The sequence below is a fragment of the Aulonocara stuartgranti genome (genome assembly GCF_965226115.1).
Source record: "Aulonocara stuartgranti genome assembly, chromosome: 2".
In the NCBI taxonomy this organism is placed as follows: Eukaryota; Metazoa; Chordata; class Actinopteri; order Cichliformes; family Cichlidae; genus Aulonocara; species Aulonocara stuartgranti.
This window is the reverse complement of record NC_138940.1, coordinates 11,825,657-11,842,325: the sequence shown is the minus strand read 5'-3', so window position 1 is coordinate 11,842,325 and position 16,669 is coordinate 11,825,657. Positions and strand designations below refer to the sequence as shown.

The window sequence follows — 16,669 nt, the reverse complement described above, 5'->3', positions numbered from 1 at the left end:
CATGATCCTTTAGCTGGAACTGAATCCCTGAACAACTTCAAATTTATCCTTTGCATAAATTATATTTCATGTGCTCATCCCTGGATGGTGATGCTGACCACCTGCCACTTCCTGTCTGCGGCGGAGGGAGCGATTCAAACGCTGAGAGAGGCGAAATTGAGCGCTACGGCTCTCCAGGAAGACAAACACACTCATTACTCTGTGAGCTCGATAAAACAACTCCAACTAAACCGTCCACTCGACAGACTCATTTCTGCACGATCATAGTGAGGATGAGGGCCAAGGTAGCACGAGCAGCTTCTGCTTTTGTCTCCTTTCATTTCCTCAGAAAAAAAGAAAGATAGAAAGGAAGGGAAACCAGACACTGAGAGTGGGATAGTCCCAGCCATTAACTGCTGGCTGATTGCTTTGTGCAAAAGGTGCCCGAAGAGCGAGGGGAAAGAAATTAGGGAATAATGGGAGGGAGTAATGAAAGAGGATGAAAACTGGCAGCCCAGCTCAATAGGCACAGCTGAATGGGAAAAGAAGAGGAGACAGAAAAACCCCAAATTAGACACTAAACTACAGAAGAGGGGACCAGATGTAGTCATTTTCAAATATTTACTCCAGAATCCCCCCCCCCCGCTTTTTTTTCTTCTCAAAATTAGACTGATTGGAAGGTGGGGTCAGGCAGGTTTAGGTAGGATGCTTCTTTCTTTTCAGAAACTCCACTGGTTCAGTCAGACTCAGGGGAAGAGCAGTAAATCGCTGCAGTGAACTTGGAGCTTCCAGGTTCTGTTACACGGGCAAGAAAATGTTATCATTTTGTGTTACTACTTTAAAAGAATCACAATATGAAACCTTTAAAGTTCAAGCTGAAACACGCAGTGTGTTACACGATATATAAGTATGCAAGTATCAAAACTAGTTAAAACTCAAATTAGAGACAAATAAAAAGCCTATAATAAGACAATGCCTTCAAACTAGGGTCCACAGCGTAACATCCGCTCATAAGCACAGCCTGATCAGACCAATCAAGTGTTTTTCAGGAAACACTTCCTATGCAAAATCAGTCACCCTGCTGTCAGCACACCTGTCCGTGTTTGCGATTGGTCAGATTCTTTCAACGCCGTTTTAATGTATCAAGCTGATAACTATCTTTGTGTGACCGCGTATCCTGTTAGTCATGCCACTTGCAGAGTTTGGGGAATAAATCACCTTCTCTGAATGAATCAGGATACAGTCGCCACACGGCCTTTAACATCAGGACATCGCTTCCTTCTGTGTCACTTCTTGTTGTGAAATACTGAGAAACACATGTGCAAAACCTCCACTTTGACTGGATTCTTCTGGCAGGTTAGAGGGAGCAGCTGTGCTGGTGGTAGATTATTTTAACCCTTATCACGTCTGCTTGTTTGCAATCTCTCATGTTTTTATGTACTTTATATTATAGCATTTTGGTCATTATCGAAATAAATTGACTGAATTTGTGTTCTTAAACTAACACAGTGAACTTGATATGCTAACTTGCACTTTTACTACAACTTTTTCTATTGGAGTAAGTAAATATAGCCCTCTGTGTGCGCACAGCCATGAACTGCCTGAGCTGAAACTTGGAATAAGACCTAACTGGGGTCCCATCACAACCACAGAGAGGATGTGTGTTGTTTTGCTGATTAAATATGGCATGAGGGAGCAGCTATCAGGTTTGTCACAGAAAGCCTGATTTAGTGTGTGAATCAAGGGGATTTACTAGGACTACAAATGCAGTGACAATGTTAAGTGAAAAACTGCAATTTTTAAAAATAATTAAAAAAGTAAGTGCACATTTAAAAACTAAAATACCAACACATATTTCTGAATCAATTATAATCTCAGCTCATATTTTTCCCCAGCTATAATTCCCCTTTTCATTCTTTGAAAAGATAAATTATCGCATGAGAAATTGCGCTGGATTGTCATTCATGTTGGTTGGCTTTTTGTAATGGCTGCCCGCTGCACTCCTATCCTTCTCCTCCTCCTCCTCATCTTTCTCCTCCTGCTGCAGGTTTAAATTAGCATCCCATCTCCAGCACTCCAGCGTGTGATAACACATCTGATCTGAGCCCGCATGGAGTCAGAATACTAAATGTGTGAGTCTGTGTGTCGCTCCGAGGATCAGCAGAGCGCTGCCGACCCATGCTAGGTAATCTCTCACCTCCCTCCCCACCCCTTCCCCCTCCACCTCGCACTCTCATCTCATCAGCTCCTTCAAACACACCACAAAAAATTGGCCATTTTAACCATTCAGGCTTTTATTGAGCTGTAAAAAGAGACATTTTCTATGGGACTATGCAAAACTTATTGAGGGGGTCAAATACAGGTGAGGTTTGATGCCTTTGCTTTATTTCAGCAGCAGCAGCAGCCACACGGCTTTTTGTGCACCGTGAATCAAAACAGTCGTGCTTCTGTATCACTTTATTATCCAGTGGTATCTAATGGAACCAATTTGTCACTTTAAGGAAACAAAGCACAAGTGGATCTTTATATTTATTATTGATTAGGGATCAATAAACTGCACAGCCTGCAGTAGCTTCACTTTTTTCTGCACCACAGCGATGCGTTCAGTTATGAAGTGTCTCTCAAACACGAAGGAAATTCAAAAACCGTTTTACTAATGGTAAATAATAATTACAAAATTATAAAATTAAAAGGGTAAATACTCCTACTTGTCCTTGATGTGCAGGTGACATTGTGCCATGGTTAATAAATGAAGTTATGAAAGGAATTTGTAGACATGAAGCAGAATGCGACCGCATCACACTTCATATTAACTACAACTGAAACACATTCAGACACAAAAAGAAGAAAAAACTGAGACCTTATCTCATAATTATGAAAACATTATGAGAAAATATAAAGGTGATTATCAGTCATCAGTAGGGATGGGTATTGATAAGATTTTCATGATTCCAATTCCATTTTCGATTCTTTATCAATTCTCTTATCGATTCTTATTTTTAAAAAGGAGAACACTAAGGTCGATTAGCTTAGAATTTTGTTTTATATCTTCTCTTTGAACAAGAAAGAAATTTAGGAGTAACATAGCCTTACAAACCCAACAGTGAGATCTTAAGAGATCCACAGCCTACGGCTCTTCAATGGGGCGTCACAGGGTCCTCAGGAAAAAAATTGTAAATGTAAAATAATAAAATAAATATTCTTCTGTAGCAATAACAAAGTGTAACATAAATTATTCTTTAGCAATTACACAAGAATATCCAGTAATGTCCCTGCCTACAATTAAACACATTCACTTACCGAAAATCGGGGGCATCTGCTGTGGCAAATGGGTGCAAGCCTTTGACCACAAACTTAGTCACTGCTCGGTGACATTCGTCTATCCTGGCCTGAAAGGAGACGCTATACCGGTACACTGCAGCGAGAACTGCCAGGCAGACTCTGTCTGTCTCTTTCATCATGGTCACCTAAATGCACAGTAATGGCAGGTTTTGTAATAAGGCAGATTGCGCTAACATAATATGCACTGTTAGTTGATTATTTACCTGCCGCATTAACGGGAGAGGACGTGCAAACGTTACCGCTGCTGCTGGGTTGTGATTCACAAGTCTGGAGCAGAATTAAAAACATGACATTCATTTAAGGTCATCGCGTGTTTTGTGAGCAAATGCTTTTGCATATTCGTAGTGTTTCCTCCCTTAAATGAAATATCTACTTTGCAAGCATTGCAAGTTGCCCTGTTGTCATCTGTTCTCCTAAAGTATAATCAAACTTTTGACCATTTGAGCCACCATGTTTCCTGCCAGGTAAATGACGCTCCGCAACGTGGTGATGTCATTTGGAGCGACTGGAATCGATAAGGGAATCGTTTGCAAAAATGGCAAACAATTCCAAGGAATTGAAACAGTGGGAACCGGTTCTCAACAAGAACCGTGTTTCGATACCCATCCCTAGTCATTAGCGTACTGAGAGAAGGCGGAGATGGTGCAACCTGTAATGGAATCAGTCTGATGTTAAAGTGGACCTTTTCTTCTTTTTTTTGTACCTTTTATTGTGAGCAGCAGATGCTCAGATGGTGGGTGTTCATATTAAAATTTCTAATAATGAGGTGAGTGTAAAGCAATCCCTGTGAGCTGAAACCTCAGGCTCCAAACACTCAGTTTATCTAAGTTTTTCTATTCTTGGATCCAAAGATAATGACAAAGATGAGGTGTGAGAGGACCCAACTGCACAGCTCCACAAAACAAAGAGGCTGAAATTGGGCTGAAAGTCCTTATAATAAAAGTCCAGAGCCAAGTAACAAAAGGTCACAGGTGAAAAAAAGGCAGGAGAAAAAATGAGCACTGTAACATGTTCTGAATCTAGATCAACGCAGGAGAAAACTGACCACAAATAAACACAGAGGCAACAAACTGAGCAAATCACAGGGAGCATGAGTGAAGGAAGCAGAGGAACTGCAACCTGAACAAGGACTAACAAACACAAAAGTAGCCAAGACCAAAAAACATGAAAAAACAAATAACAAAATATACAAAAATAAGACGATAATCCAAACAAAAAGCATGAATCACATATCAAAACTAAATACGACTAATAAAGAAAAATTTAATGAAAAAAAATAAAGTTAAGAAACCAAAGAGAAATTAAATCAGGAGGTTTAAGAATGAGAAGCAACATAAACAACAAAAAAAGAGGAAGACAGGAACCCAGAAGACAAGAGAAGCTCCACCTACCAGCTCGTTATGATGGGCAGCCAATCAGAAGAAAGATGTCTTAAAGGGGGAAGTGAGACTGAGGGTGATGAAAATGCACCGAGACCCAGTGGCTGTATCCCAATTCAGGGTCTGCAGCCTTAAAGTACGCAGTCTCAACGATCCTCAAGGCGTACTCAAAGACCGCTAAGGCCGGAAGTGCGAGGGTTGTGAAATGGGATGGTCTACCCTCCGTTGCGCTGCCCAGGTTGCCAAGCAACCATGATACTAACAGCTGGAAACGTTTCATACAGCATTGTTTGACAGAAATGAAGGAGAAAATCTTTTGTTCATTTGTTTGTTTGTTTCTACATGCGCTTTGATCATTCTCTGTAAGATTAAGCTCAGCTATTGAACGGCGTATATTTTAAAGTAAAGGCTTTAAAACCAAGTTTGTACAAACGTCACTAATGTCACATAACTTTGCCGACATGTGGCCAACAGTAATGTTTTCATGTTCTTCGTTATTAAACATTTGCACATAAATAAGTGACATAATATTCAGTACTTACTTAAAGTTTACTCTTCGGGCGCCCCTCATCCGCCGTTTTTTTCGGCAAAATTATCCACACCCACCGCTGCGCTATGCATTCTGGGATATATTGGGCCATGAAGTCTACACCACCACATCCTTAAAATTCAGGGAAATGAAGGACGCATTTCGAGCAGCCTTCGAATTGGGACAGCCTTCGTCGCGTCGCTGTGACGTAATCGGCCTTAAAATGCAGCCTTTAAGGCTGCAGCCCCTGAATTGGGATACAGCCCCAGTGTGTGATAGAGCAGGGTTGTTTTACACTGTGAATCACTCATATTGGGGGAAATTTTTAACAGGTCTTAGCCTGTATTTCTTTAAAAAAATTAAAAGTCTGCCCATGTAAAAATTATATGGGCAGATTGGATGTAGTGACTAGTATCACTGAATTATTTTCTTTATTAAAAAAAAATCTTTCGTTTTGATGTGTTTCAGTTTCTTTACTGTTAGCCAAAAGTAAACATCTCATAAGACAGTAAATCTCATTTATTTGTTTTTAGGGAGGTGTACTGTATACACTTTCATAGTTTAAATTTACAATTAAAGGCTAAATGTTTGGTGGCATCTGTTTCTGTCTCTGTTCTGGTGTAATGATTGGGCACCAAAAGAATCGCCCTCAAACCCCCGGCTGAAATATTTATTTATTTTACTTTAAGGCCTTTAATGGACAAACTGAGCCATTAATCTGGACATTTTTAGCTGTGCGGACAAACAAGCAGCTGTGGGATCCTTCAAACGGAGAAAGAAAATCATTTTACTTACAAAATGAAACTTTTGGATGAGATGAACCCAATATGTGATGTGGATGAGTGTGCGAATGCATGGAGCCAGAAGAAGAGGAGGAGGACAGCAGGGGTTAGGGTTGAAGCAGGAAGAGTGTCGATATCACAGCAGCAATTACTGCTTTATAAATGGGCCCAGTGTCGCTGTGAATGAGCAGCTCCATCAATCTGACCTGACAGCGCGCTCCTTAGCCCGTCACTCCCGCTTCTGCCCGCAATCTGTAGATTTCAACTTAGCCCATAAATTGATAATCTGATTCAGACTTAACCTGGTTAGCTGCTGAATGTGCTGGAGGAGGAGGATGCAGCAGCAGCAGACTGCCTGCTCAGCTCCATCACATCAGGCCAGCACTCACCACTAAACAAACACAAATACAGAAACCCTTCAGACACATACAGCCTGAGAATTTTAGTCTGTAAGTTTAACAATATTTTGGGCAAGAAATCAGCAGAGAACATTAATCACAGCAGCTATGACAATGATATTCAGATAGAACTTTCAGGGCAGGAGAAGGGCTGGAGGTGGGTTGCAAAGCAGCTTACACAGCATAGGTGAACAGGCCAAAAAGTATTTTAGTGCTGGAATATAAATACTTCATCTCCCTTTTCTCCACTTTTTAGAGGCTGGAAATTTTTATCTGTTTAATAAAGACCATGGTTGAAAGTAAGCGGACACGCCAACATCAGAGCAAGTTATCTCAAAAGAGTAAGTTAATGTGCTCATATCATAACAGTGGTAACACACCATAACTTGACTCATTCACTCACTCAGTCTATAAGGATGCAAAGTCTTACTTCTTCCCATTCAGAAACATCCTGGTCAACACATCCATCCATCCAGCTTACAGTTTCTGCTCTTCGAACATGATCGTTTTCAGTACGCTTTCTGATTTCATAAATCCGTAATGGTGGATAATCATGTTAAACATGGTCACAGTTTCCAATAAGGAGGTCAGGCTTATGTACAATTGATTTCAGTTCAATTTTATTTATATAGCTCCAAATCACAATAACAGTCGCCTCGAGGTGATTTATATTGTAAGGTAAACCCTACAATTATACATACAGAGAAGAACCCAACAATCATATGACCCCCTATGAGCAAGCATTTTGGTGACAGTGGGGAAGAAAAACTCCCTTTTAACAGGAAGAAACCTCCAGCATGAAGGGGCGGGGCCATCTGCCGAGACCGGTTGGGGAGAGAGAAGGAAGGCAGGATAAAAGACATACAAGAAAACCCTGTGAGCTGAGAGGTCAACCTGCAGACTGCTCGGAACACCCAGTTTCAGTCTTCTTAGCGCCATATGATGTCATAAAGAGAAGAGATGTCTGTGAAGGTTCTCAGTCATCCAGGTCATCGTAGTCAAAGGAGCTTGCAAAGAAAAGCGTCTGGACTTCTTTAAGTTGCTTGAAGACGTTTCACCTCTCATCCGAGAAGCTTCTTCAGTTCTAAGGTCAAATGGTGGAGAGTCCCAGATATAAACCTAGTGGGAGTAACCCCCCACAGAGGGACAAAAGGACCCCCTGATGATCCTCTAATCGCCTGAGCCAAGGTGTGAAACTGGGTGTGGGTCACAATCAGCCAGAGTTTCGGGTGTGTTCATTGTGAAACCTGGCCCCACCTTATCATGCGAATTCCTGAGGTCAGATGGCCCAGGATGTGAGTGGGCGTTGAGGCGTCTGGGAAGGGATCTCAAAACTGGATTATAGATGGCAGAGAGTTGGTGTCGTAAACCACCGCCTCTGTTCAAAGATGGTCGCTCACAGTGGACATAGGAAGAGATCATATATTAAACCACAAGAGTTTACAGACAATAGTATCATTATTTCAGGGCTTTATGCTCACTTGATGCATCGATCCTACCCTCACCTGTGGCCACGAGCTCTGGGTAGTGACTGAAAGAATAAGATCACGGCTAACATATGGATTCTCTGGGTAAGGGACGGCGTGAGGAGGCTGAGTCAAGCTCCTGCTCCTCCATCTCGAAATGAGCAAGTTGAGGTGTGTCAAGCATCTGCCAAAAACATGGGATGTTTTGGGCTTGTCGATTGGTTTCTAAAGTGTGAAAGAATAATCCGAAATTGTGTTCTGGCACCTTCAGTTAATCACAGGCAGATTAATGCGTAATACTGTCAAATTAGTTTATTTTTAATGTGTTGCAGCCTGCCGTTCCTTACAGCTGATGGCATGGAGATAACCTCCCACACCTGCAACACATCCTCTTTTCAAATTCAAATTCAAATTCAAATTCAAATTTTATTTGTCACGTACACAGTCATACACAGTACGATATGCAGTGGAATGCTTGGACAACTGCTCGTGACCTAAAGAAAACAAAAAAAAGGAAAAGGCTATGAATAAGATAGGAAATAAATATGAAAAATTAAAAAGGGTAAATTTAACTAGGAAGGAATAAAATATAAATTAAGGTTAAAAATGAAATAACTGTACAACACAAATTAGAATGAAGGGTAAATTTAACTGGGAAGAATAAGATAAAGATAAATATATAAATTAAAGTTGAAAATAAAATAACTGTACAACAAAATACACAATACACAATATAGAACTATATAAGAATGTATGAAGAAATATAAATATAAATAAATATATACACAATAACAGCAGCTGTACAAGTATTAACCAGAAATGAAGAATATAGTGACCAGTGTTGTGCAAAACCAAAGTCCAGTGTGTGTGTAAGAACCATATGTGTGGGTCAGTACTGTGTGGTGGTGTGATTGAGAGACCGTATCGCCTGCGGGCGATACGGTCTCTTTGCCCCTGCGATGCGTTCATGGTGGAGTCTTCAGAAAAAACCCAGCACTATCGAAGAGGAACAAGCAAAAATGTGTTCCATTCTGTGATGAAGTTAACTATGCTGCACTCGTGCAGAGCAGCTGTAGTGTTCATGGTCAGTATTAGGTAACATCAAGGGTAGCAGTTAATGTTGATTCACTCAACAAATTCCACCTTTCATATCAGCTTTGTAGTGTCTTGGGGTTGGAAACTGGCTGTAACAGCTTATGTAACATTTGGCTAAAATTGCAAAGGGCAGTCAATATTGGAGTCAGCTGATTGCAGCATCTGCACAAGAAGTCCCCCAATCATAGGTTTCCCCCCACCTGCCAAATACCATCTACTGCTGCTTGTATTTGGGCGGTATCACACTGGAAAGTACTGGAAACAATATCTGGATAATGCTTAAACTCCCGCCCCATTCAGCTTGGACTGGACTGGATTATCCAGCAACAGTGAGACAATAACATACCTCTCTGTTATGAGGACACCTCTAGATCTCGATGAAACCAAAGTTCAGTTACAGTTTGACCTTTAACAGCCTCTGAATCAGTCGTTCAAGGAAAAACAGTCAAAGAAATCAAAGTGCCTGCAGTTGATAGGCGGAGGTGGCAGAAATGCCCACTCACTGAGGTCAAAAACAGAATTCTGATGTTTGATGCTCTTTTTGGGAGTAGATCTGAAGACTGTAGCATACTGAGCATTATTTAGACACACACACTCTCTCTCACACACACAGGGAGACGAGTGTTCATTCTGCAGCTGAATGGGGAGCTCCTATTCAGTATTGATCCTGAGCACTCTCATCCTAAACTGAATGAATGGCGCTTTAAGGATCAACAGCCAATGGGATCGCTGGGTAATTGAATCTTTAAAAAACACACATGAAGAGCCCAGAGGTGAATTCGCTTTCAGAGTCTGCTGCTGAATTACACCTTTTTAGTGTGTTTGCGTGTGTGTGTGTGTGTTTGTGTGTGTGTTCGAACAAGTAACAGTGCGTGCCACTGTTCTTTTATAAAGCAGGCATTTGTGACAACATTTGTGACAAAGAAACTTCTTCAAGAGCGACACATTGCTGTTTGTGCATTTAAACAGTTTTTCCCCCTCACAGTTTCATTGTAAGCGTCCTCTGGATATTTCTGTATTTACAACACATTTCCATGACCAAACAAGCTCTTTTGAGAACTACCTGCTCTGCAAACATGAGATGGTTTCAAAGAAAGTAAAACATCCAGCAGGTGAACACACAGGTGTTTTTTTTACATGAGTTTGTGGGGACCAAAATGGAAGTAAAAGGGATGACAGGGACAATGAGCATTTCCAATAAGATGACCAACAACAAATAACAAGGAGGGATGATCTGACAGACGCCTCAGGTGCAGCTCACTCGTAGCATGAATGGTCTCATTACAGCATCCACACCAGAATTAGAATCCAAAATCAATGCCAGAATTAAAAGTAAGAAGGAGGATGGACTTAAAATTAAAAGCCCAAAAGTCTGCTTACTTCCTGTTTTATTTGACCAAGTTTCACCGCCCCCTCACCCCCCAACAGCCTCTGCCTGAGCCTGGTGCCGCCGGAGGTTTCTTCCTGTTAAAAATGAGTTTTTCCTTCCCACTGTCACCAAGTGTTTCTTCTATACACTGACTCAAAGTAGCAGTTTAATTCAGAAAAATAAAGTACTAGAAACATACCAGAAGAACACACTACTGATAATACTGAAAGTGAACAATTGAATGATTGATCCCTTGGTTTGCAGAGATCATCCATCAGTTCACATTTTAGGTTATCAACTCAAATTTCCCTTTATTAACTCAAAATTAAACCTGTAAGACGCAAACCATCAAAAGATAGCCAGAAAATTCAGATTTATTTATTTTTTGATAACCCTTATAACAAAATCCATCCTTTTTTTTGCTATATCATGTTGTGTAGGATATATTTTTATTACATATTTATTATATATTTTTTGTACTGCATTTGATACATTGGGCGTTTTTGTTAACAACTTTTTTCTTGTTACAGACACACAAAAAAAGAGTTTTGTCCACAACATTTTGAAATTATGGCAAGTATTGATCATGAGCTTAAGTAATCTCTGTCTCCTTCCAAGGATCCACCTTTTTGGTCAGCATACGTTAGCATCGCCTAACGTATGTCCATCCATCGTTGGTACCATGTTCAAGGCTTCTTGTATTGTGTGTTTGATTTTATTTCTTGTGTTTCCTTGTTTTGAGACCTGCTCTTCCCCGGCGTCACCTGTGTTTTCACTTGTCCGTCTTTGTTTCCTTCCTCTTTTCTTTGCCTTCATTTCCATGTGTTTCCTCTGCCGTTTACCTGTATTTTAAGTGTTAATCATTTACCAAAAACACTTGAATTTGAATGTATTAGTACTGTTTCTGTTATAAAACCTTTATCACAGCACATGTTCTTTCAGTCTGAAAGGGTTAAAAGAGAATCTACTCAGCTACACGTTTCTTCTCCAGGGCCGTTCTCTTCTGAAAGTAAGAATTTGGTCATTAGTGATGGAAGTTTGTTCTGTTTTTTTAAATGAAAATATTTCCCTGATAAGACAATAGGCAGCAACCTTGGACGGATATTTGCAGACATTTGTTTTCCTATGAAGTCTGAACCAGAAATATTGGCCGCCATATTTTTCAGGGACATACGGGGTTCTGTTTTTCTTCACCCACTCAAACCCATTTATCACCTGAATGAACTGGGCTGAATGGACAAACACAGTGGTGTTCATTTAACCCCACCGTGCAGGTTAGGTATGAACATAGCCTAAAACTCAATAAAAATGTCCCAGCATGCTCCACTCTGACCTCCTGGATGGTGCGAGCAGAATCTGTGCTGTCTGGCATCGAGGAAGTGAATTAACAGCAACAGTCAGACAGCAGCTGCTTCTCCCCGGCGCCGAGACCTTATGAATATCCGTCCATACATATGTATGCCCTCAGATTACCACCTCTGCACCACTCCAGATGCTGCTGCCACCAGAATCACATGCAACATGATCAGCTGTGTGAATTTGTCTTAGCGCACGTCGGGTATTCGCACTCCGCCTTGTTCTGCTTCACATTACATGGCAGCCGAGCGGAGCATGCATCAAATGACTGACAGCGTGTGAGGAGCAGCCCTCTCCAGCCAGGAGCCCCGCTGCTGCCAGGACACTGTTAGCATCCAGCTGAGCCACAGGATGCCGACTGCTGGCCCTGACACAAATATGCTTTTACACAGAGATCACAGGAGGAGGAGGAGGAAGTCGCTGAAACACCGTCAGAAAGCCATTTCATCACTTCAGCATTACAGGATGATTTGAGAGGATTCCTGGAATATCTGCATGCAATTTGGCTTCAGTTTGATTCTTAAAATATTTATTAAAAAGACAAATTTTCAAAAAATCTTCTTCAAGTGTCTTTGGAAAACGCTGTGAATCGCAAGGCTTCCTTTGTATAAATGTTTTACAAATCAAAATATTAAAGTGGAGACAAATGGGGTCTCCAGCCTCCAGAAAAACTGAAACCTTTGTGTTGCTCTTTTTTTAATAAAGTTAAATATTTGGGGGTAAATGAGTAGAATTCACAGAAGCAACTTAACTGGACTATCAAATTGTCATTACTGCTCCATCATTTCCTCATGAACAACGCTGCCAGGTTTATCATTTCAAAGCTTTTTCCAGAAAACGTCTTTAAAGTTTCACATCAGCAGATCTTACTAATAGTTTGACAAATCTCTGCCCATCCGTCTGTTCATCACCTAACTCGACAGCTGTTTCTGATCCTCTTCAAACTTGGCAGGTGTGTTGCTGTTTGTCAGTGTTTCCCACTGAGTGGCTGCTGCTGACCACACTGTGTGTGTAGAAGGAGCAAATGTCTGTGCTGGCACATTGGTTTGACGGTCATGGTGAGGACGATAATGCCTTTTCCAACCTAAACCTAAACAGTGAGGCCGAATACCAAATTTGGGCTGTTTACAACATAACGAGGGGCCCTTTTACAGCAACTGTAGGAGTGTGAAATTACTACTTAATGGCAATTACAGTTAGTCATAACAGGCCAAAGCGCTACCTTCCTCTGGGTGCATGGTTATAATAGGTCTGATTCCTGGCGGTTTGTGACCGTGTGTTTAATCACTAGGATGAAAACCACCGGGATGATTCCAGGAGTTTTCAGGGAGATCAAGCTCCTTAATCTGCTGGTTGTGCTGGTTTTATGAGGTGGTGTAATGTCCAGCACCCCCACAGCACAGCACACCCCAACCAGTTATTATAAAGGGAGAAATGATCTATATGACCAACTGGTTTAGGTATCAGGATGAAAATGTGTTTATTTCTGCTGGGAGTCTATAGGCACTGACTCACTGCTGGGGGGAGCCTCTAGTGGACATTATAGGCACTGCACTTCCATGTTGTTCTAAAACACTCAGAGAGGCACTTGAAGGGAAGTTGGGAAGAAGAAAAATAGGCTGCACACAGATGTTTGGCCTTTAAAAAATTTTGTGACTCAGAAGGACTAAAATAATAGATTTTCCTACCTTTTTTTGTCTTAGTTTCCTGTGAGACGTCAGTCGTCGTCCTGGGATGAGCGCTTCTCGAGAAAACTGCAGGCAGGCCACTGTGCACAGCCACATTATCAACAAACACAATCCCACATACACATGTAGACAGTGTGGTCTTTGCTGTCCTCTGTTCAAATCTGTAATCTGGGTGCCTGGATGTGGTGCGTTTAGGGGCTATTTTTAAATTGAAGCTACAACAGAACAACCTTGAAAAAAGTTCTGTGCAAATGTTTCAATGAACTCACAGGTTTAATAATGATTCCTAACATTATATCGAACATGGCTCCAAACATGCACACACACACACACACCGTGGAGACAGAGGGCCCCAGCTGGTCGTCCTGTCGTCTACAGAGAGAGGTCTACGAGTGGAAAACAGACGGCCGGTCGAGCGGAGGGGGAAACAGAGGGAGACATCCTCCGGTGCAGCGACCGCTCTTCGCTCCTCCATCCCACCTTCACCTCGGCCGTGTGTTCCTTGCGTTGCCGGCGTGATTATGGCAGAGGCTCGGGGCCGGCGGCTGATGGCCGGTTGGAGGATTAATCGCCGTCGGATGGCGAGGCATCTGCTGCTTGCTCGCCACCAACTGCTGCAGAAACATGATTAAATGGTCTCTTCTAGCTAACATGTGGAGCCGCCATGGCTGCCTGCCTGTCTGTCCAACTGACTGTCTTACCCCTCCTCGTAACTTCCTGTCTGCCTTCGCTTAAACTTTGTTACACTCCGTGTTGCCTCTGTTTACTTTTTCTCATTGGCCCTGTGAAGCTGTCACATTAGCAGTCTGCTCTTCCTTTCTGCCTCCTTCACTTTCTGGTGTACTCTTGAATTACCACCCGATTTCCAGCTTTTGCTGCTCGTCTGTTTGTTCAACCACAATCAGATTTAATGTCTTATAAAGAGCTAAAATATATTTTGAAGGCAGGTGGATGTCGATACAGCGACATCACACCTTGGTTTGTAGATGAGAGTGTGGCCAACAGTTGGATTGAGGTCTTTTATTGTAAGATAAGGACCCATTCTCACATGTTCACCGGTCTAACCAAGGACCGAGCTCCAGAGCTGAGGGGGGTGGAAATTCAACGAGCTGTCGTCAAGCTTTAAAAGTGGCATTCATTTTTTCACTTCTTATCTCTGAGACAAACATGCTGCCTAGTATCAAACTTTGATTTATTACAAACCTTTAAGTTTTTGATATATATATATATATATATATATATATATATATATATATATATATATATATATATATATATGTGTGCCCTGTGTCACCCCTCTTCAGCAGTTTTCCACTAATTCTATTGTTCAGTCTGGGGGGGCTGTCCTCCCCAGGCTTGTAACTGTGACTTCCTGTTTATCTGACTGAGGCAGCTCTTAATCCTCACTTTATGACAAGCAGACCCCCACTGTCAATAAATTCCTCACACTGACTGGCAGTCAGAGGTTGAAAGCTTTAAGGTCACATGAAATACTTTGAGAATAAAAGTCCACAATTGTCCTTTAAACAAGGGTTGACCAAGTCATCCTAACAAAACACACACTTACAAATCATTTCCTGTTCTTCTGATCTGCAGCCGCCCCCTTTTATCTAAGCACATTCTATTCTAATTGTTGTTTTATTCTACTCACACATGTAAGAGGGCATGTGATGGCTTCAGAATTCAGAGGTGGGGTATTTACTGATTTTATGTTTTAAAATAAACCAGACTTTCTTCCAGGAAACTGACGGTGCAGAATAAACATGTTGAATGAGGAGAAAAATATGAGCTTTTCAAGTCTGCAGGTGCAGGACGTTTAGAAACAAGCCGTTCACTGGACTGTTCTCACGTCTTTATGGAGGAATCTGCGACATACAGGCAGCCAAAATAGAACTAAGAAGAAAGGACATTCAGAAAAGTAAGTAAGGACTTCCACATTCAGCTCTCGGCCTCAGCCAGTCTGTGTTCAGTCATAGCTGTGAGCTAAAAGCAGCACTCGGAGTCAAACACAGTCACTGTAGCTACAGGCAGAGAAAAAGATGAAAATAGACTTGAAATATTAATAATGTGTAGGTCGCGACTATCTGCAGTAAGCAGGACAGAAAAGCAACCATTACGTAGAGTATTAGCACAGGTGTGTCAGGTGAAGCACGTCTGCATCAGAAGTGCTTCAGACGGACGAGTGAAAAATGTGAATGTAACGCATGAAGAGCTGCAGAGAGAGAGACATTAAGAAAACAGGCAGCAGCAGTATCACAGCAGACATCCATTAGATCAGCAAGAGTCAGAAACACAGCAAAGGCAGAGCGAGGAAAACGCATTCGAACTACTAAAACCTACAAGAGCTGAGACAGAGCGAGGTGGGAGGAAGCAACGGGGACGGGCAACAGGAAGTAAGGCAGCAAAGTAACTGATGCTGCTCATCAGTTTGGAAACAGTTATAATGTCATTTCTTCTACAGTGAGAAAGATTGTTAATAGTGGAAAAGACAGTCACCAGTCCATCCAAGAGTGGGCATCTCAGCAATTTCACCCCACGCTCAGACTGTGCAGCTCCATCTCAGACTCTGCAGGCACGTTAGAGGTCAAAGTTCACAGCTTGTTAATCTTTGTTGGCAAGACCAAAGCTAGGAAGTATGTGCTGCAATGGTCCAGTCAAAGTCCAGACCTAAACCCGACAGATGCTATGGTGGGACCTTAAGGGAGCTCTGCATGAATGAAGGTCAGTGAATCCTAATGAACTGAAGGACCGTTGTTAAGAAGAACGGGCCAAAATTCCTCCACAGTGACGCAAAAGACTGAGTGCACACCGAAAACCATTATTTCAAGTTGCTCCTAGTAAAGGTGCTTTTACAAGCAGACAAGTCTATCATTTTCAGATGATGTCTGATCATAATTTCATATAAACATGAAAAATATCAAACAAGAATGAATACAAACAAATAACAATAAACAAATAAATATGTCTCTGGTTTGGCTTTGTTCATGTCACACTGCGGGTGAAATCCTGCAGGTCCATTCATTTCTGCACACTCCTGAAAAATGCAGCACCTTGGCTGCGTTCACCGGTCCGGCGTGTTCCGTACAAATCTGTTTCCACGAGGCGTCCTCGCCTGCCAGCTCGTCTTAAAGCTCTGATAATCTAACGCCAGTGTGAACGCTGAAGTCTCTCTCGGCTCCCGCCGCCTGAGTGTAAAGGTCCGGGTCGTCCTCCGAACACAACATGTTTGCATTTGTTCTGAGTGGCCTGTTTCTGTTGTGTTCGCTCAGCTCTAAACTGTCAACTG

At 41.9% G+C, this 16,669-nt stretch overlaps 1 protein-coding gene across 3 annotated transcripts in view; it reads right to left on the bottom strand.

Moving 5' to 3' along the window:
* Window positions 1–3,110: 3,110 nt before the first annotated feature.
* Window positions 3,111–16,669, bottom strand: part of LOC309717428 (uncharacterized protein) — a 219,859-nt gene continuing 206,300 nt past the window's right edge. For all 3 annotated transcript variants that reach the window (XM_082551999.1, XM_082551998.1, XM_082552000.1), the window contains exons 3-5: window positions 3,525–3,588; window positions 3,280–3,446; window positions 3,111–3,137 (exon numbers count right to left, since the gene is read on the bottom strand). In XM_082551999.1, the coding sequence (XP_082408125.1) occupies window positions 3,128–3,137; window positions 3,280–3,446; window positions 3,525–3,588 (241 nt within the window). In that variant the 3' untranslated portion in view covers window positions 3,111–3,127. The remainder of the gene's footprint in view (window positions 3,138–3,279; window positions 3,447–3,524; window positions 3,589–16,669) is intronic.